The 21786-nt window shown below is 43.8% G+C and overlaps 1 protein-coding gene across 1 annotated transcript in view; it reads left to right on the forward strand.

Moving 5' to 3' along the window:
- Nucleotides 1-11: 11 nt before the first annotated feature.
- The window catches only part of vps36 (vacuolar protein sorting 36 homolog), a 41972-nt gene continuing 20197 nt past the window's right edge, over nucleotides 12-21786 (forward strand). Inside the window, exons 1-10 of the mRNA XM_036967253.1 lie at nucleotides 12-217; nucleotides 484-552; nucleotides 732-802; nucleotides 1824-1938; nucleotides 4719-4808; nucleotides 8071-8157; nucleotides 11844-11876; nucleotides 12055-12132; nucleotides 18635-18769; nucleotides 21610-21675. Of these exons, the coding sequence (XP_036823148.1) occupies nucleotides 122-217; nucleotides 484-552; nucleotides 732-802; nucleotides 1824-1938; nucleotides 4719-4808; nucleotides 8071-8157; nucleotides 11844-11876; nucleotides 12055-12132; nucleotides 18635-18769; nucleotides 21610-21675 (840 nt within the window). The 5' untranslated portion in view covers nucleotides 12-121. The remainder of the gene's footprint in view (nucleotides 218-483; nucleotides 553-731; nucleotides 803-1823; nucleotides 1939-4718; nucleotides 4809-8070; nucleotides 8158-11843; nucleotides 11877-12054; nucleotides 12133-18634; nucleotides 18770-21609; nucleotides 21676-21786) is intronic.

The following is a 21786-nucleotide window of genomic DNA, read 5'->3' on the forward strand; positions in this document are numbered from 1 at the left end:
CGGGGCGCAAACAGGCACATTTTTGGACACCCTTGAGGAAGTAGACACGGAAATGTCGTCGGATCTGTGAGAAGTTGGCAAATATTTATTTATACTTGTATTTTGTGTTGATTCAAGTAAAATGGACAGATTCACATGGTCAAATGGTCTTCTGGAAATGAATGAAACATTGGTGATTCAACAACGAGGTGTCAAACTTTATGACGGAGAAGACAAGGTATGATGTTAACAAGCTCGCATTGCCAGGCAAGGAAAACAGCTAGTTAGCTAAGTCGGTAACGTTACATTGTTAGCTAGCCATCTAGCTAAATGTGTTCTTTGAAATAGTGGAATAAATCTAGTCAACTAGCTAATCGGAAACAAACACGTTTACGAGTTCGTTTACGAGGTCGTTGTTGTGTATTTGGTCGGACCAAATACACATTTCTGCCTGCCCCATATCTGAGCGTTTGTTGTCCCTCTCTCGCTCTGTTTTTCCACCAGGCCAAGTTGGATGTTGGAATTGCTCTGCTGAGTACTCACCAGTTAATATGGAGGGACCTGAAGAATCATGTACAGTGACACTTCATAAAAATATACATTCAACATTCAATGGGTAACACCCACCACAGCTTTATCTGCATATTAGCCAGTGTGATTTTTAATGCTTTTCTTGACCTTTTCCATGTTCCTGATATGATGGTGTCTAGTATTTACTCTCCTAATGTGTCTGTGTGTCTGTGTGTGTGTAGGAATGCTGCATAGCCATACCCCTTTCTCAGATCATCTACTTTGAGGAACAAGCTGCGGGTATTGGAAAGAGGTGACTCCTAATTAAACCATGTAGCCTATTGAAACACTACCCACCACTTTGTAGCAGGACAACTCACATGTCACATGTATGTACGCGTGACTACTATAAGTCGCTTGGATAAAACAGAATATCCCCCCTCTCTCATGGCTATGCTTTCATCATTGATCTATGACAGAACCTCCCCTCTCTCATGGCTATGCTTTCATCATTGATATATGACAGAACATCCCCTCTCTCTTGGCTATGCTTTCATCATTGATCTATGACAGAACCTCCCCTCTCTCATGGCTATGCTTTCATCATTGATCTATGACAGAACCTCCCCTCTCTCATGGCTATGCTTTCATCATTGATCTATGACAGAACCTCCCCTCTCTCATGGCTATACTTTCATCATTGATATATGACAGAACCTCCCCTCTCTCATGGCTATACTTTCATCATTGATATATGACAGAACCTCCCCTCTCTCATGGCTATGCTTTCATCATTGATCTATGACAGAACCTCCCCTCTCTCTTGGCTATGCTTTCATCATTGAAATATGACAGAACCTCCCCTCTCTCATGGCTATGCTTTCATCATTGATATATGACAGAACCTTCCCTCTCTCTTGGCTATGCTTTCATCATTGATATATGACAGAACCTCCCCTCTCTCTTGGCTATGCTTTCATCATTGATCTATGACAGAACCTCCCCTCTCTCTTGGCTATGCTTTCATCATTGATATATGACAGAACCTCCCCTCTCTCTCTCTCCCTTGGCTATGCTTTCATCATTGATATATGACATAACCTCCCCTCTCTCTCTTGGCTATGCTTTCATCATTGATATATGACAGAACCTCCCCTCTCTCTCTTGACTATGCTTTCATCAGTGATCTATGGCAGAACCTCCCCTCTCTCTCTCATGGCTATGCTTTCATCATTGATATATGGCAGAACCTCCCCTCTCTCTCTTGACTATGCTTTCATCATTGATCTATGACAGAACCTCCTCTCTCTCTCGCTCTGTATCTGACGCTGCAGTGCCAAGATAGTGGTCCACCTGCACGCTTCCCCAGCCAATAAGGAGCCAGGACCCTACCAGCAGAGCAAGTTCTCCTACTTCAAACTGTCCTTCAAAGAGCATGGACAGATAGAGGTAGTAGTCATTTAATATTATTATTACTATTATAGTATTATTATTATTATTATTATTATTATTACTATTATAGTATTATTATTATTATTATTACTATTATAGTATTATTATTATTATTAGTAGTATTATTATTATTATTATTATTACTAATATAGTATTATTATTATTATTATTATAGTAGTAGTATTATTATTATTATTATTACTATTATAGTATTATTATTATTATTATTATAGTAGTATTATTATTATTATTATTATAGTAGTATTATTATTATTATTATTATTACTATTATAGTATTATTATTATTATTATTACTATTATAGTATTATTATTATTATTATTATTACTATTATAGTATTATTATTATTATTATTGTTATTATTATTATTATTACTACTATTATAGTATTATTATTATTATTACTATTATAGTATTATTATTATTATTATTATTATTATTACTATTATAGTATTATTATTATTATCATTATTACTATTATAGTATTATTATTAGTATTATTATTATTATTACTACTATTATAGTATTATTAGTATTATTATAGTAGTATTATTATTATTATTATTACTATTATAGTATTATCATTATTATTATTATTGTTATAGTATTATCATTATTATTATTATTATTATAGTATTATTATTATTATAGTATTATCATTATTATTAGTAATATTATTATAGTATTATTATTATTATTATTATTATTATAGTAGTAGTATTATTATTACTATTATAGTAGTATTATTATTATTACTATTATAGTATTATCATTATTATTATTATAGTATTATCATTATTATTACCATTATAGTATTATCATTATTATTATTATTATTATAGTAGTAGTATTATTATTATTATTACTATTATAGTATTATCATTATTATTATTATAGTATTATCATTATTATTACCATTATAGTAGTATTATTATTACTATTATAGTATTATCATTATTATTACCATTATAGTAGTATTATTATTACTATTATAGTATTACTACAGTATTATTATTATTATTATAGTATTCTTATTATTACTATTATAGTAGTAGTATTATTATTACTATTATAGTATTATCATTATTATTACCATTATGGTAGTATTATTATTACTATTATAGTATTACTATTATTAGTACTATTATTATTATTATTATTATTACTACTATAGAAATATAATATTACTAGTATAGTATTATTATTAGTATTATTATTACTATAGTATTATTACCGGTGTTACTACTATAGTAGTATTATTAATACTGTTATAGTATTATTGGTATTATTATTATTACTACTATTACAGTATTATTATTATCATTATTATTATTGTATTCTTTTTATTACTATTGTAGTATTATTATGATATAGTATTATTTACCAGTATAGTGTTATTGTTATTATTTATATTATAGTATTATTCCTTCTGAAAATATGTAATGAGAGTAGTACCATTGGATACTGGCTAGTGACACTATGAGAGTAGTACCATTGGATACTGCCTAGTGACACTGTAAATATGTAATGAGCGTAGTACCATTGGATACTTGCTAGTGACACTGTAAATATGTAATGAGAGTAGTACCATTGGATACTGGCTAGTGACGCTATGAGAGTAGTACCATTGGATACTGCCTAGTGACACTGTAAATATGTAATGAGAGTAGTACCATTGGATACTGGCTAGTGACGCTATGAGAGTAGTACCATTGGATACTGCCTAGTGACACTGTAAATATGTAATGAGCGTAGTACCATTGGATACTGCCTAGTGACACTGTAAATATGTAATGAGCGTAGTACCATTGGATACTTGCTAGTGACACTGTAAATATGTAATGAGAGTAGTACCATTGGATACTGGCTAGTGACACTATGAGAGTAGTACCATTGGATACTGGCTAGTGACACTATGAGAGTAGTACCATTGGATACTGCCTAGTGACACTGTAAATATGTAATGAGCGTAGTACCATTGGATACTGCCTAGTGACACTGTAAATATGTAATGAGCGTAGTACCATTGGATACTTGCTAGTGACACTGTAAATATGTAATGAGAGTAGTACCATTGGATACTGGCTAGTGACGCTATGAGAGTAGTACCATTGGATACTGCCTAGTGACACTGTAAATATGTAATGAGCGTAGTACCATTGGATACTTGCTAGTGACACTGTAATTATGTAAAGAGAGAAGTACGATTGGATACTTGCGAGTGACACTAAATATGTAATGAGAGTAGTACCATTGGATACTTGCTAGTGACACTGTAAATATGTAATGAGCGTAGTACCATTGGATACTTGCTAGTGACACTGTAAATATGTAATGAGAGTAGTACCATTGGATACTTGCTAGTGACACTGTAAATATGTAATGAGAGTAGTACCATTGGATACAGCCTAGTGACACTGTAGATATGCGATTGGCCTTATGTGGCTCAGTTGTTAATAGCGTGAACAGACTGTAACCGAAAGGTCACTGGTTCCAATCCCCGAGGTGAAAAAAAATTGGTCTGTTCCCTTGAGCGATGGGGACTTAACCCTAATTAATCCCTGTAAGTCTCTCTGGATAAGAGCATCTGCTGAATGACTGAAATGTGAATGTACACGAATGGAAAATACCATTGAATGAGCAGTGAGTGAAACTGTCGTCCGATACGTGCTGATTTAGAGCCAAAATGGCACCGTGTTTGTTTTTTCTATACTGAGTCTGAGCCATCATGGTGTCTGTGTCTGTCTGTCTGCGGGTAGTTCTTCCGGAGGCTGACCGAGGAGTTGAGCCAGAAGAGATGGGAGAGTACGCCCATGTCACAACCCATCCCTACGGCAACCAACTCACAGGTCAGAGGTCGTCATAGAACAGACAATCTACCCTATTCCACTCTCCTCTGCTATACCTAACTGGACTTTCTACTCTATTCCACTCTCCTCTGCTATACTCTACTTAACTTCCTAGTCTATTCTGTTATGGCCTCTGTTGGTAAAGCACCTCTTATATTCTGATTTAATATCTGACTGAGATGCTAAGACTCCCAGGAATAGGGTGGTACTGTTTCACCTAGGGATGTTAATTAACGAACGGTTAACCTCCCCAAAAATACATTTAACCGGTTACGCTTATCGGTCTGTAGGGCAATTTGTATAATTTTGGGTGGGCAAGTCAATTGTCAGATTGGAAGAAATCTCGTCAGTCGTTAAAACAACGACGCAGTGTCTGGATCGACCAGAATTATTATTTTCTAAATGACAAAGGATAATGTCATAATGTTTATAGCAGGGAAGATTTGTTGGTGGTGGGGGCCACAAAACATCTGAAAATGTTGCAGTTTTAAAGCCAGTTTGCTGCAATTCTACATATTTTGCCATGGGGTGGAGAGAAAATTTAACAATTCTACACATTTTGCCATGGGGTGGAGAGAACTGTTTACAGTTTTTAATATGATATCTGAGTGAGACTGACTAACAAAATCAATGAGGATCTCTGGACGCTATTTTGACCTTGATTACTAAGTTTAGTTAGCTGGTTACTTAGTTATCTGGTTACTTAGTTAGCTGGTTACTAAGTTTGGTTAGCTGGTTACTAAGTTTGGTTAGCTGGTGACTAAGTTTAGTTAGCTGGTTACTAAGTTTAGTTAGCTGGTGACTAAGTTTAGTTAGCTGGTTACTTAGTTGGTTACTTAGTTATCTGGTTACTTAGTTAGCTGGTTACTAAGTTTGGTTAGCTGGTTACTAAGTTTGGTTAGCTGGTTACTAAGTTTAGTTAGCTGGTTACTAAGTTTAGTTAGCTGGTTACTAAGTTTGGTTAGCTGGTTACTAAGTTTGGTTAGCTGGTTACTAAGTTTGGTTAGCTGGTTACTAAGTTTGGTTAGCTGGTTGCTACGTTTAGGTAGCTGGTTACTACGTTTAGGTAGCTGGTTACTAAGTTTAGTTAGCTGGTTACTTAGTTAGCTGGTTACTAAGTTTAGTTAGCTGGTTACTAAGTTTAGTTAGCTGGTTACTAAGTTTGGTTAGCTGGTTACTAAGTTTGGTTAGCTGGTTACTAAGTTAAGTTAGCTGGTTACTAAGTTTGGTTAGCTGGTTACTAAGTTTGGTTAGCTGGTTACTAAGTTTGGTTAGCTGGTTACTAAGTTTGGTTAGCTGGTTACTAAGTTTGGTTAGCTGGTTACTAAGTTTGGTTAGCTGGTTACTAAGTTTGGTTAGCTGGTTACTAAGTTTGGTTAGCTGGTTACTAAGTTAAGTTAGCTGGTTACTAAGTTTGGTTAGCTGGTTACTAAGTTTGGTTAGCTGGTTACTAAGTTTGGTTAGCTGGTTACTAAGTTTGGTTAGCTGGTTACTAAGTTTGGTTAGCTGGTTACTAAGTTTGGTTAGCTGGTTACTAAGTTTGGTTAGCTGGTTGCTAAGTTTAGTTAGCTGTCTAAAATGGAGCTGACAGGGACTAATTGAGTGACTGACGTAAACTACATGACCAAAAGTATGTGGACACCTGCTTGTCAAACATCTCATTCCAAAATCATGTGCATTAATATGGAGTTGGTCCCCCCTTTGATGCCATAACAGCCTCCACTCTTCTGGGAAGGCTTTCCACTAGATGTAGGAACATTGCTGCTATAACAGCCTCCACTCTTCTGGGAAGGCTTTCCACTAGATGTTGGAACATTGCTGCTATAACAGCCTCCACTCTTTTGGGAAGGCTTTCCACTAGATGTTGGAACATCGCTGCTATAACAGCCTCCACTCTTCTGGGAAGGCTTTCCACTAGATGTTGGAACATCGCTGCTATAACAGCCTCCACTCTTCTGGGAAGGCTTTCCACTAGATGTTGGAACATCGCTGCTATAACAGCCTCCACTCTTCAGGGAAGGCTTTCCACTAGATGTTGGAACATTGCTGCTATAACAGCCTCCACTCTTCTGGGAAGGCTTTCCACTAGATGTTGGAACTGCTGCTGGGACTTGCTTCCATTCAGCCACAAGAGCATTAGTGAGGTCGGGCACTGATGTTGGGCGATTAGGCCTGACTCACAGTCAGCGTTCCAATTCATCCCGAAGGTGTTTGATGGGGTTGAGGTCAGGGTCTGTGCAGGCCAGTCAAGTTCTTCCACACCGATCTCGACAAACCATTTCTGTACGGACCTCGCTTTGTGCACGGGGTTATTGTCATGCTGAAACAGGAAAGGACCTTCCCCAAACTGTTGCCATAAAGGTAGAAGCACAGAATAATCTAGAATGTCATTGTGTGTTGTAGCGTTAAGATTTTCCTTCACTGGAACTAAGGGGCCCGAACCATGAAAAACAGCCCCAGACCATTATTCCTCCTCCACCAAACTTTACAGTTGGCACTATGCATTGGGGCAGGTAGCGTTCTCCTGGCATCCGCCAAACCCAGATTCGTCTGTCAGACTGCCAGATGGTGAAGCGTAATTCATCATGGCAGAGAACACGTTTTCCAGAGTCCAATGGCGGCAGGGCAGAGATTTGACGAACTGACTTGCTGGAAAGGTGCCGTCCTCTGACGGTGCCACGTTGAAAGTCACTGAGCTCTTCAGTACAGCCCATTCTACTGACAATGTTTGTCTATGGAGATTGAATGGCTGTGTGCCCGGATTTTATACACCTGTCAGCAACAGGTGTGGCTGAAATAGCCGAATCCACTAATTTGAACCGGTGTCCACATACTTTTGTCTGTGTGTATATTTTATACATGTATATATATATATAAGGATGTCGACTAGGAGTTCATATTTTTGACTGTTGCTTTATGGGCCCCTAGTTGTTATAATATGGAGCCGGGTACATGTGCTGTTGTTCCTAACCCCTTTCCTTCCTCTCACCTACTGGGACTATTGTTGCTTTGTGTGTGTTGTTTTGGTCAGACCTCATCAAGGTAGTCTCCCTCTGCGATTCTCTCCCCCTGCGATTCTCTCCCTCTGCGATTCTCTCTCTCTCTCTCTCTCTCTCTGCGATTCTCTCTCTGCGATTCTCTCTCTCTCTCTTTGTGATTCTCTCTCCCTGCGATTCTCTCTCTCTCTTTGTGATTCTCTCCCCCTGCGATTTTCTCTCTGTGCGTACGTGTAAATAATGTCTCCCCTCTGGTCGTCCTACAGACAGGAAGGACGCGAGCGGTGGGGATCGTCGGCATCGAGAGGAAGATAGAGGAGAGGAGGAAAGAGACAGAGAAAAACATCTCAGAGGTGAGAAAGGAAATAAGATGGAGAGAGACAGGGTAGAAGGAGGATGAGAGGCACAGGGTAGAAAGAGGAGGATGAGAGACACAGGGTAGAAAGAGGAGGATGAGAGACACAGGGTAGAGAGAGAGGATGAGAGGCACAGGGTAGAAAGAGGAGGATGAGAGACACAGGGTAGAAAGAGGAGGATGAGAGACACAGGGTAGAAAGAGAGGATGAGAGGCACAGGGTAGAAAGAGAGGATGAGAGGCACAGGGTAGAGAGAGGATGAGAGACACAGGGTAGAGAGAGAGGATGAGAGACACAGGGTAGAGAGAGAGGATGAGAGACACAGGGTAGAGAGAGAGGATGAGAGACACAGGGTAGAGAGAGAGGATGAGAGACACAGGGTAGAGAGAGAGGATGAGATACACGGGGTAGAAAGAGAGGATGAGAGACACAGGGTAGAGAGAGAGGATGAGAGACACAGGGTAGAAAGAGAGGATGAGAGACACAGGGTAGAGAGAGGATGAGAGACACAGGGTAGAGAGAGGATGAGAGACACGGGGTAGAAAGAGAGGATGAGAGACACAGGGTAGAGAGAGAGGATGAGAGGCACAGGGTAGAAAGGGCAGGATGAGAGAGGCACAGGGTAGAGAGAGAGGATGAGAGGCACGGGGTAGAGAGAGAGGATGAGAGACACGGGATAGAGAGAGAGGATGAGAGACACGGGATAGAGAGAGAGGATGAGAGACACGGGGTAGAGAGAGGATGAGAGACACGGGGTAGAGAGAGGATGAGAGACACGGGGTAGAGAGAGGATGAGAGACACGGGGTAGAGAGAGAGGATGAGAGACACGGGGTAGAGAGAGAGGATGAGAGACACGGGGTAGAGAGAGAGGATGAGAGACACGGGGTAAAGAGAGAGGATGAGAGACACGGGGTAGAGAGAGAGGATGAGAGACACGGGGTAGAGAGAGAGGATGAGAGACACGGGGTAGAGAGAGAGAGGATGAGAGACACGGGGTAGAGAGAGAGGATGAGAGACACGGGGTAGAGAGAGAGGATGAGAGACACGGGGTAGAGAGAGAGGATGAGAGACACGGGGTAGAGAGAGAGGATGAGAGACACGGGGTAGAGAGAGAGGATGAGAGACACGGGGTAGAGAGAGAGGATGAGAGACACGGGGTAGAGAGAGAGGATGAGAGACACGGGTAGAGAGAGAGGATGAGAGACACGGGGTAGAGAGAGAGGATGAGAGACACAGGGTAGAAAGAGAGTGAGAGACACGGGGTAGAAAGAGGATGAGAGACACGGGGTAGAAAGAGGATGAGAGACACGGGGTAGAAAGAGGATGAGAGACACGGGGTAGAAAGAGAGAGAGAGAGACACAGGGTAGAGAGAGAGAAGTGAATGGAACAGATTCAGTGGGGAGAAGCCATTGTGTTTGGCTCTCAACCACCTCCTGTATTGCATTTTAGGAACATAGAAATAAAAACATAGAAATAAAAACTGTTTCCGTGTTTGATTTGGTAAGAAGGTGGAGTCCAACATGAGGTTGAAGGCAGCTACAGAGGAGGGGGGATACTGGAATGGCTTTTAAAATAGGATACAGTGCATTCGGAAAGTATTCAGACCCCTTGGCTTTTTCCACGTTGTTACGTTACAGCCTTATTCGACAATGGATTTAATAAATGTTTTTCCACATCAGTCTACACACAATACCCCATAATGACATCACAATACCCCATAATGACATCACAATACCCCATAATGACATCACAATACCCCATTATGACATCACAATACCCCATAATGACATCACAATACCCCATAATGACATCACAATACCTCTATAATGACATCACAATACCCCATAATGACATCACAATACCCCATAATGACATCACAATACCCCATAATGACAGAGTGAAAACGGGTTTTTATACATTTTTGCAATTGGAAGAAGTTTGGAACCGCCAAGACTCTTCCTAAAGCTGGCCACCCGGCCAAACTGAGCAATCGGGGGAGAAGGGCCTTGGTCAGGGAGGTGAACAAGAACCTGATGGTCACTCTGTCAGAGCTCCAGAGTTCCTCTGTGGAGATGGGAGAACCTTCCAGAAGGACAACCATCTCTGCAGTACTCCACCAATCAGGCCTTTATGGTAGAGAGGCCAGACGGAAGTCACTCCTCTGTAAAAGGCACATGACAGCCCGCTTGGAGTTTGCAAAAAGGCACCTGCTCTGAAGAAACCAAGATTAAACTCTTTAGCCTGAATGCCAAACGTCATGTCTGGAGGAAGCCTGGCACCATCCCTACGGTGAAGCATGGTGGTGGCAGCATCATGCTGTGGGGATGTATTTCAGCAGCAGGGACTGGGAGACTAGTCAGGATCGAGGGAAAGATAAACAGAGCAAAGTACAGAGAGATCCTTGATGAAACCTGTTCCAGAGCGCTCAGGACCTCAGACTGGGGACGAAGGTTCACCTTCCAACAGGACAACAACCCTAAGCACACAGCCAAGACAACACAGGAGTGGCTTCGGGACAAGTCTCTGAATGTCCTTGAGTGGCCCAACCAGAGCCCAGACTTTGCCGGATTTGACCCCGATCGAACATCTCTACAGACTACAAACATCTCTGGAGAGACCTGAAAATAGCTGTGCAGTGACACTCCCCATCCAACCTGACAGAGCTTGAGAGGATCTGCAGAGAAGAATGGGAGAAACTCCCCAAATAAAGGTGTGCCAAGCTTGTAGCGTCATACACAAGAAGACTCGAGGCTGTAATCCCTGCCAACGGTGATTCAACAAATTACTGAGGAAATCTTATGTAAATGTGATATTTCAATATTTAAATGATCAACATTTTATAACCTGTTTTTTACTTTGTCATTATGTGGGATTGTGTGTAGTTTGAGGGCTGAAACTGCCCAATTTAAATCCATTTTAGAATAAGGCTTTAATGTAACAACATGTGGAAAAAGGGGTTTGCTTAATCTGTTAATGTACTACTCTAATGCTTACCTCAATTGTTGATTCTTTCTCTCTCTCTCTTTCTCTTTTTCTGTCTCTCTCTTTTTCTGTCTCTCTGTCTCTCTCTCTCTCTTTCTCTTTTTCTGTCTCTCTCTTTCTCTTTTTCTGTCTCTCTCTCTCTCTCTCTTTCTCTTTTTCTGTCTCTCTCTCTCTCTCTGTCTCTCTCTTTCTCTTTTTCTGTCTCTCTCTCTCTTTCTCTTTTTCTGTCTCTCTCTCTCTCTCTCTCTCTCTCTTTCTCTTTTTCTGTCTCTCTCTCTCTCTGTCTCTCGCTTTCTCTCTCTCGCTGTCTCTTTTTCTGTCTCTCTGTCTCTCTCTCTGTCTCTCTCTCTGTCTCTCTCTCTCTCTCTCTGTCTCTCGCTCGCTCTCTCTCGCTCTCTGTCTCTCTCTCTGTCTCTCTCTCTCTCTGTCTCTCTCTCTGTCTCTCTCTCTCTGTCTCTCTCTGTCTCTCTCTCTGGTTCTCTCTCTGGCTCTCTCTCTGGCTCTGGCTCTCTCGCTCTCTCTCTCTCTCTCTCTCTCTCTCTCTGTCTCTCTCTCTCTCTCTCTCTCTGTCTCTCGCTCTCTCTCGCTCTCTCTCGCTCTCTCTCGCTCTCTCTGTCTCTCTCTCTGTCTCTCTCTGTCTCTCTCTCTGGCTCTCTCTCTGGCTCTCTCTGTCTCTCTCTCTCTCATATTCCCCCTCAGGCCTTTGAGGACCTCAGTAAGCTGATGGTGAAGGTAAGATAGTTTTATATATGTATGAACTAGCATGTGCAGGCCTCTAGCGCCGGGTCGACCCTGGTCTTAAGTGTTAACGTTCATTTTCCATTTATGACGAATACATTTTGAAATATTACACACATAATCACTCACAATAAAAACTGTGTCTCCTCTCTCTCTCTCTCTCTCTCGTTAGGCGAAGGAGATGGTGGAGCTGTCCAGGTCCATCGCCAACAAAATCAAAGACAAGCAGGGAGACATCACAGAGGATGAGGTCGGTCTGCTCTTCATCATCACCATCAGGGAGTTTTTCTAGGGCTGTGTCCCAAATGGAACACAAATTCCAATGTAGTGCAGTAGTTTGACCAGGGGGAATAGGGTCCCAATGTAGTGCACTAGTTTGACCAGGGGGAATAGGGTCCCAATGTAGTGTACTAGTTTGACCAGGGGGAATAGGGTCCCAATGTAGTGCACTAGTTTGGCCAGGGGGAATAGGGTCCCAATGTAGTGCACTAGATTTTGGCCAGGGGGAATAGGGTCCCAATGTAGTGCACTAGTTTGACCAGGGGGAATAGGGTCCCAATGTAGTGCACTAGTTTGACCAGGGGGAATAGGGTCCCAATGTAGTGTACTAGTTTGACCAGGGGGAATAGGGTCCCAATGTAGTGTACTAGTTTGACCAGGGGGAATAGGGTCCCAATGTAGTGTACTAGTTTGACCAGGGGGAATAGGGTCCCAATGTAGTGCACTAGTTTGACCAGGGGGAATAGGGTCCCAATGTAGTGTACTAGTTTGACCAGGGGGAATAGGGTCCCAATGTAGTGCACTAGTTTGACCAGGGGAATAGGGTCCCAATGTAGTGTACTAGTTTGGCCAGGGGGAATAGGGTCCCAATGTAGTGCACTAGTTTGAATAGGGTCCCAATGGGAGGTGCAGTGCAATGTGTTGTTTTACAGGGTCAGCCATACTAGTGCGGTAGTAGTAAGTAAATTAGGAACGCGTTAAGTCCCTAGACTACAGGGTTATGATCTCTGTATCCGCTCAGTTAGGTCAGTGGTTCCCAAACTTTTCACTCAGGCACCCCTTTCATCATGTGGGAACATCCTGTGCCCCCTTGCCTCCCTCAGTTAAATGAATTGCTGCTATTTGTTATATAAGAATAACACAAATTATTCGAATGTAGTTAATAAATTAGCCTTTTGCTCATGAAGAAACAGTAACTACTAACACGGCGACCTGGTTTCCCTCCCTGACGCCACCCCCTGGTTTCCCTCCCTGACGCCACCCCCTGGTTTCCCTCCCTGACGCCGCCGCCTGGTTTCCCTCCCTGACGCCGCCGCCTGGTTTCCCTCCCTGACGCCGCCGCCTGGTTTCCCTCCCTGACGCCACCCCCTGGTTTCCCTCCCTGACGCCGCCGCCTGGTTTCCCTCCCTGACGCCACCCCCTGGTTTCCCTCCCTGACGCCACCCCCTGGTTTCCCTCCCTGACGCCACCCCCTGGTTTCCCTCCCTGACGCCACCCCCTGGTTTCCCTCCCTGACGCCACCCCCTGGTTTCCCTCCCCGACGCCACCGCCTGGTTTCCCTCCCTGACGCCACCGCCTGGTTTCCCTCCCTGACGCCACCGCCTGGTTTCCCTCCCTGACGCCACCGCCTGGTTTCCCTCCCTGACGCCACCGCCTGGTTTCCCTCCCTGACGCCACCGCCTGGTTTCCCTCCCTGACGCCACCCCCTGGTTTCCCTCCCTGACGCCACCCCCTGGTTTCCCTCCCTGACGCCACCGCCTGGTTGCCCTCCCTGACGCCACCGCCTGGTTGCCCTCCCTGACGCCACCGCCTGGTTGCCCTCCCTGACGCCACCGCCTGGTTGCCCTCCCTGACGCCACCGCCTGGTTCTCGAAAAGAGAACATGAAGGAGATATTAACCAGCCTACTGCTGTGACATGGCACATGCTTCCCTATCAATGAAGACTAGGGTGGGCCATTACTGTTGTAGATTATTGAAGACTAGGGTGGACCCATTACTGTTGTAGATTATTGAAGACTAGGGTGGGCCGTTACTGTTGAAGATTATTGAAGACTAGGGTGGGCCGTTACTGTTGAAGATTATTGAAGACTAGTGTGGGCCGTTACTGTTGTAGATTATTAAAGACTAGGGTGGGCCATTACTGTTGTAGATTATTGAAGACTAGGGTGGGCCGTTACTGTTGAAGATTATTGAAGACTAGGGTGGGCCATTACTGTTGTAGATTATTGAAGACTAGGGTGGACCATTACTGTTGTAGATTATTGAAGACTAGGATGGACCCATTACTGTTGTAGATTTTTGAAGACTAGTGTAGACCCATTACTGTTGTAGATTATTGAAGACTAGGGTGGACCCATTACTGTTGTAGATTATTGAAGACTAGGGTGGACCCATTACTGTTGTAGATTATTGAAGACTAGGGTGGACCCATTACTGTTGTAGATTATTGAAGACTAGGGTGGACCCATTACTGTTGTAGATTATTGAAGACTAGGGTGGACCCATTACTGTTGTAGATTTTTGAAGACTAGTGTAGACCCATTACTGTTGTAGATTATTGAAGACTAGGGTGGGCCATTACTGTTGTAGATTATTGAAGACTAGGGTGGACCCATTACTGTTGTAGATTATTGAAGACTAGGGTGGACCCATTACTGTTGTAGATTTTTGAAGACTAGTGTAGACCCATTACTGTTGTAGATTATTGAAGACTAGGGTGGGCCATTACTGTTGTAGATTATTGAAGACTAGTGTAGACCCATTACTGTTGTAGATTATTGAAGACCAGTTTTTAAATTGTGAGAATCCAGCCTATTATATTGTGGTAGATGATGTAATAATTGAGTTGCGTCTCCGTGCCGACCCCTCCACGCGCCCCACAGTTTGGGAACCACTGGGCTGGGAACAATATAGGGGCTCAAACACACACACACACTTAGATGCCCACACACACACACACACACACACTTAGATGCCCACACACACACACACAAACACACACACACACACACACACGGATATCCCATGTGATCTGCTTGTACTCTAATACTCTGAAAGTTAATACTCTGAAAGTTAATGGGCTTTCTGGTTGTTGACAAGGATTTAGCTGGCTGTACACACACCACAATACAGTGCCACTGACACGGCCTGCAACGAAAACATGCGGTCTCTCCTTCACTGCAGCCGAGGTGAGTAAGACATTTAAACGTGTTAACCCTCGCAAGGCTGCAGGCCCAGATGGCATCCCCAGCCGCGCCCTCAGAGCATGCGCAGACCAGCTGGCCGGTGTGTTTACGGACATATTCAATCAATCCCTATACCAGTCTGCTGTTCCCACATGCTTCAAGAGGGCCACCATTGTTCCTGTTCCCAAGAAAGCTAAGGTAACTGAGCTAAATGACTACCGCCCCGTAGCACTCACATCCGTCATCATGAAGTGCTTTGAGAGACTAGTCAAGGACCATATCACCTCCACCCTACCTGACACCCTAGACCCACTCCAATTTGCTTACCGCCCAAATAGGTCCACAGACGATGCAATCTCAACCACACTGCACACTGCCCTAACCCATCTGGACAAGAGGAATACCTATGTGAGAATGCTGTTCATCGACTACAGCTCGGCATTCAACACCATAGTACCCTCCAAGCTCGTCATCAAGCTCGAGACCCTGGGTCTCGACCCCGCCCTGTGCAACTGGGTACTGGACTTCCTGACGGGCCGCCCCCAGGTGGTGAGGGTAGGCAACAACATCTCCTCCCCGCTGATCCTCAACACTGGGGCCCCACAAGGTTGCGTTCTGAGCCCTCTCCTGTACTCCCTGTTCACCCACGACTGCGTGGCCACGCACGCCTCCAACTCAATCATCAAGTTTGCGGACGACACAACAGTGGTAGGCTTGATTACCAACAACGATGAGACGGCCTACAGGGAGGAGGTGAGGGCCCTCGGAGTGTGGTGTCAGGAAAACAACCTCACACTTAACGTCAACAAAACTAAGGAGATGATTGTGGACTTCAGGAAACAGCAGAGGGAACACCCCCCTATCCACATCGATGGAACAGTAGTGGAGAGGGTAGCAAGTTTTAAGTTCCTCGGCATACACATCACAGACAAACTGAATTGGTCCACTCACACAGACAGCATCGTGAAGAAGGCGCAGCAGCGCCTCTTCAACCTCAGGAGGCTGAAGAAATTCGGCTTGTCACCAAAAGCACTCACAAACTTCTACAGATGCACAATCGAGAGCATCCTGGCGGGCTGTATCACCGCCTGGTATGGCAACTGCACCGCCCTCAACCGTAAGGCTCTCCAGAGGGTAGTGAGGTCTGCACAACGCATCACCGGGGGCAAACTACCTGCCCTCCAGGACACCTACACCACCCGATGTCACAGGAAGGCCATAAAGATCATCAAGGACATCAACCACCCGAGCCACTGCCTGTTCACCCCGCTATCATCCAGAAGGCGAGGTCAGTACAGGTGCATCAAAGCTGGGACCGAGAGACTGAAAAACAGCTTCTATCTCAAGGCCATCAGACTGTTAAACAGCCACCACTAACACTGAGTGGCTGCTGCCAACACACTGACACTGACTCAACTCCAGCCACTTTAATAATGGGAATTGATGGGAAATGATGTAAATATATCACTAGCCACTTTAAACAATGCTACCTTATATAAATGTTACTTACCCTACATTATTCATCTCATATGCATACGTATATACTGTACTCTATATCATCGACTGTATCCTTATGTAATACATGTATCACTAGCCACTTTATACTATACTATGCCACTTTGTTTACATACTCATCTCATTTGTACATACTGTACCCGATACCATCTACTGTATCTTGCCTATGCTGCTCTGTACCATCACTCATTCATATATCCTTATGTACATATTCTTTATCCCCTTACACTGTGTACAAGACAGTAGTTTTGGAATTGTTAGTTAGATTACTTGTTATTACTGCATTGTCGGAACTAGAAGCACAAGCATTTCGCTACACTCGCATTAACATCTGCTAACCATGTGTATGTGACAAATAAAATTTGATTTGATTTGATTTGAGTGGAGCTGGATTTCCAGCTGCTCTACTCTGCTCACACACACACACACACACACACACACACACACACACACACACACACACAAACCCGTTATGTTCTTCTATCCTCGGGGAGACCTAAAATACATTTCCATAAATCCAATTTTCCGTAACCCTATTTACATTGACTACCCCCCCCCCCCCCCCCCCTTGTTTTCATACTGCTGCTACTCACTGTTTAATATCTATGTATAATCACTGTACAAATGACCTCGATTAACCTGTACCCCCCCGCACATTGACTCGGTACCGGTACCCCCTGTATATAGCCTCATTATTGTTATGTTCATGTCTTGTGTTACCTATTGACTAGCCCCTTACCCAAACCCTAATTGTAACCGTAACCCCGACACTTAAGAATAGCCTTTGTCCTCATGGGGACGCAGGAAATGTCCCCTCGAGGGAGGATTTTCCTTGTTTTACGACATCGCTGTGGGGACTTTGTTAGGGATTTTAAATCCTACACGAGGATAGAAGAACCAACACACACACACATCCACGTATGAGACATTGTGTGCTGACTGTGAGGTAGAGAGGGGCAGAGAATTGCAGACAGGCAGTTGAAGGGACACCTGTGTGTGTGCTTGTCCTCCGAACATGACAGATTTACCTACCATGGATTTGGCTGGTGTTACACACACACACACACACACACACACACACTCCGTCATGATATAATTTCACAGTAGCCTGTCCACTAAGACAGAACTGCCAGTAACCAGACATTCAGTTGGCAAAGACTGTCTTTGTTTGTTTACCAAATACCCTCAATGGAATGTTGACTTGTTTGTTTACCAAATACCCTCAATGGGATGTTGATTTGAGGCAGAACGTCTGGTCTACTAATGAATTAATCAGTTCTCTGTCTGGGTCTAATGTCGCTCTGTCTGTTTTCTCTACCAGACCATCCGGTTAGGGTGTGCGTGTACACACACACACACACACGCACGTTTGGTTTGCTATCCTTGTAGGGACCAACCAATTGATTCCCATTCAAAATCCTATTTTCCTTAACCCTAATGCCTAACCCTGACCCCTAATTATAACCCTGACCCCTAATTATAACCCTGGCCCCTAATTATAACCCTGGCCCCTAAGCCTAATATAGCCCCTTTCCTTGTGGGGTGACTTGTCCCCACTTCCCCCAATTTATTTTTTATTTGATTTTGTATCATCCTTGTGAGGACTTTCGGTCTCACAACCAAAAAAACACACACACTGTACATCTTAATACCTCTATTGTTCTCTCTCTCTCTCTCTCTCTCTCTCTCTCTCTCTCTCTCTCTCTCTCTCTCTCTCTCTCTCTCTCTCTCTCTCTCTCTCTCTCTGCTTTTCTCTCTCTCTCTCTCTCTCTCTCTCTCTCTGCTTTTCTCTCTCTCTCTCTCTCTCTCTCTCTCTCTGCTTTTCTCTCTCTCTCTCTCTCTCTCTGCTTCTCTCTCTCTGCTTCTCTCTCTCTCTCTCTCTGCTTCTCTCTCTCTCTCTCTCTGCTTCTCTCTCTCTCTCTCTGCTTCTCTCTCTCGCTCTCTGCTTCTCTCTCTCGCTCTCTCTCTCTCTCTCTCTCTCTGCTTCTCTCTCTCTCTCTGCTTCTCTCTCTCTCTCTCTCTCTCTCTGCTTCTCTCTCTCTCTACACCAGACTATCCGGTTCAAATCCTACCTGCTCAGTATGGGTATAGCCAACCCCGTTACCAGGGAGACGCACGGCTCAGGTACCCACTACCACCTACAGCTGGCCAAGCAGCTGGGAGACATTCTGCTGGCACCACTAGAGGTATGTGATCTTAAAGTACAGTGTGTGACAGTGGTTTTGCAGCATCCTGTAGTCTGCGGGTTCGAGAACGACCGGGAACTACGTCACCCTGGACGTCACGTTTCTCTCTTCTCTCTGGAGTTTGTTCAAACACATGAGATCACTTGGTTAGCTAGGATACAGTGGGGCAAATATATAAATAAATATATATACTCCGTGGTGGCAGGGTACTATATATATATATATATATATATATATATATATATATATATATATATACACACACAGTGGGGCAAAAAAAGTATTTAGTCAGCCACCAATTGTGCAAGATCTCCCACTTAAAAATATGAGAGAGGCCTGTCATTTTCATCATAGGTACACTTCAACTATGACAGACATTCCTCCATGCAGATCTCCTCTAGAGCAGTGATGTTTTGGGGCTGTTGCTGGGCAACACGGACTTTCAACTCCCTCCAAAGATTTTCTATGGGGTTGAGATCTGGAGACTGGCTAGGCCACTCCAGGACCTTGAAATGCTTCTTACGAAGCCACTCCTTCTTTGCCCGGGCGGTGTGTTTGGGATCATTGTCATGCTGAAAGACCCAGCCATGTTTCATCTTCAATGCCCTTGCTGATGGAAGGAGGTTTTCACTCAAAATCTCACGATACATGGCCCCATTCATTCTTTCCTTTACACGGATCAGTCGTCCTGGTCCCTTTGCAGAAAAACAGCCCCAAAGCATGATGTTTCCACCTCCATGCTTCACAGTAGGTATGGTGTTCTTTGGATGCAACTCAGCATTCTTTGTCCTCCAAATATGACGAGTTGAGTTTTTACCAAAAAGTTATATTTTGGTTTCATCTGACCATATGACATTCTCCCAATCTTCTTCTGGATCATCCAAATGCTCTCTAGCAAACTTCAGACGGGCCTGGACATGTACTGGCTTAAGCAGGGGGACACGTCTGGTAGGCTTTGTTACTTTGGTCCCAGCTCTCTGCAGGTCATTCACTAGGTCCCCCCGTGTGGTTCTGGGATTTTTGCTCACCGTTCTTGTGATAATTTTGACCCCACGGGTTGAGATCTTGCGTGGAGCCCCAGATCGAGGGAGATTATCAGTGGTCTTGTATGTCTTCCATTTCCTAATAATTGCTCCCACAGTTGATTTCTTCAAACCAAGCTGCTTACCTATTGCAGATTCAGTCTTCCCAGCCTGGTGCAGGTCTACAATTTTGTTTCTGGTGTCCTTTGACAGCTCTTTGGTCTTGGCCATAGTGGAGTGTGGAGTGTGACTGTTTGAGGTTGTGGACAGGTGTCTTTTATACTGATGACAAGTTCAAACAGGTGCCATTAATACAGGTAACGAGTGGAAGACAGAGGAGCCTCTTAAAGAAGAAGTTACAGGTCTGTGAGAGGCAGAAATCTTGCTTGTTTGTAGGTGACCAAATACTTATTTTCCACCATAATTTGCAAATAAATTCATAAAAAATCCTACAATGTGATTTTCTGGATTTTTTTTCTTCTCATTTTGTCTGTCATAGTTGAAGTGTACCTATGATGAAAATTACAGGCCTCTCATCTTTTTAAGTGGGAGAACTTGCACAATTGGTGGCTGACTAAATACTTTTTTGCCCCACTGTATATATCAGTGTTCCAGATCGAGCAGGCTCCAGTATTTTACAAACACGACATGCTATAAAGGGATACTTTGGGATTTTGGCAACGAGGCCCTTTTTATCTACTGCCTCATAGTCAGATGAACTCCATCTTTAATGTTTCTGTGTCCAGTATGAAGGAAGATGGAGGTGGTTTTTCAAGCCAATGCTAACTAGCATTTGCGCTAACTTCACAGTGCCTTCGGAAGGTATTCATAGTCCTTATTATCTACATACTATCTCATTTACATAGGTATTCACACGTCCCCGAGTCAATACATGTTAGAATCACCATTGGCAGCGATTACAGCTGGGGGTCTTTCTGGGTCAGTCTCTAAGAGCTGTGAGTCTTTCCCGGGTCAGTCTCTAAGAGCTGTGAGTCTTTCTGGGTCAGTCTCTCTAAGAGCTGGGAGTCTTTCTGGGTCAGTCTCTCTAAGAGCTGGGAGTCTTTCTGGGTCAGTCTCTCTAAGAGCTGGGAGTCTTTCTGGGTCAGTCTCTCTAAGAGCTGGGAGTCTTTCTGGGTCAGTCTCTCTAAGAGCTGGGAGTCTTTCTGGGTCAGTCTCTCTAAGAGCTGGGAGTCTTTCTGGGTCAGTCTCTCTAAGAGCCGGAGGTCTTTCCCGGGTCAGTCTCTAAGAGCTGGGAGTCTTTCCCGGGTCAGTCTCTCTAAGAGCTGGGAGTCTTTCTGGGTCAGTCTCTCTAAGAGCCGGAGGTCTTTCTGGGTCAGTCTCTCTAAGAGCTGGGAGTCTTTCTGGGTCAGTCTCTCTAAGAGCCGGAGGTCTTTCCCGGGTCAGTCTCTAATAGCCGGGAGTCTTTTCTGGGTCAGTCTCTCTAAGAGCCGGGAGTCTTTCTGGGTCAGTCTCTCTAAGAGCCGGAGGTCTTTCCCGGGTCAGTCTCTAATAGCCGGGAGTCTTTTCTGGGTCAGTCTCTCTAAGAGCCGGGAGTCTTTCCCGGGTCAGTCTCTAAGAGCTGTGAGTGATTGTAGTGTTTGTCCGTTCTTTCTTTTCTTCTAAATTCTTCAAGCTCCAGTTGGTTGTTGATCATTGCTAGACAGCCATTTCTTGCCGTACATTTTCAAGTAGATTTAAGGCAAAACTGTATCTCGTCCACTCCGGAACATTCACTGTTTTCTTGGTAATCAACTCCAGTGTAGGTTTGGCCTGGTGTTGTTAGGTTAAATATGTATCTCTTTCTCTCTGTTCCTGTAGGAGCGTGGTGGGATGATGGCACTGACAGAAGTGTACTGTCTGGTCAACAGAGCTAGGGGAATGGAGGTGAGCTGAGGACACGCATACACACACACATACATATATACACACATATACATACATACACACGCGCATCTTTAAAGGCATCTTTAAACTTTGCTGTGCGTTCGAGGTGTC

Source organism: Oncorhynchus mykiss, chromosome Y (genome assembly GCF_013265735.2).
Source record: "Oncorhynchus mykiss isolate Arlee chromosome Y, USDA_OmykA_1.1, whole genome shotgun sequence".
In the NCBI taxonomy this organism is placed as follows: domain Eukaryota; kingdom Metazoa; phylum Chordata; class Actinopteri; order Salmoniformes; family Salmonidae; genus Oncorhynchus; species Oncorhynchus mykiss.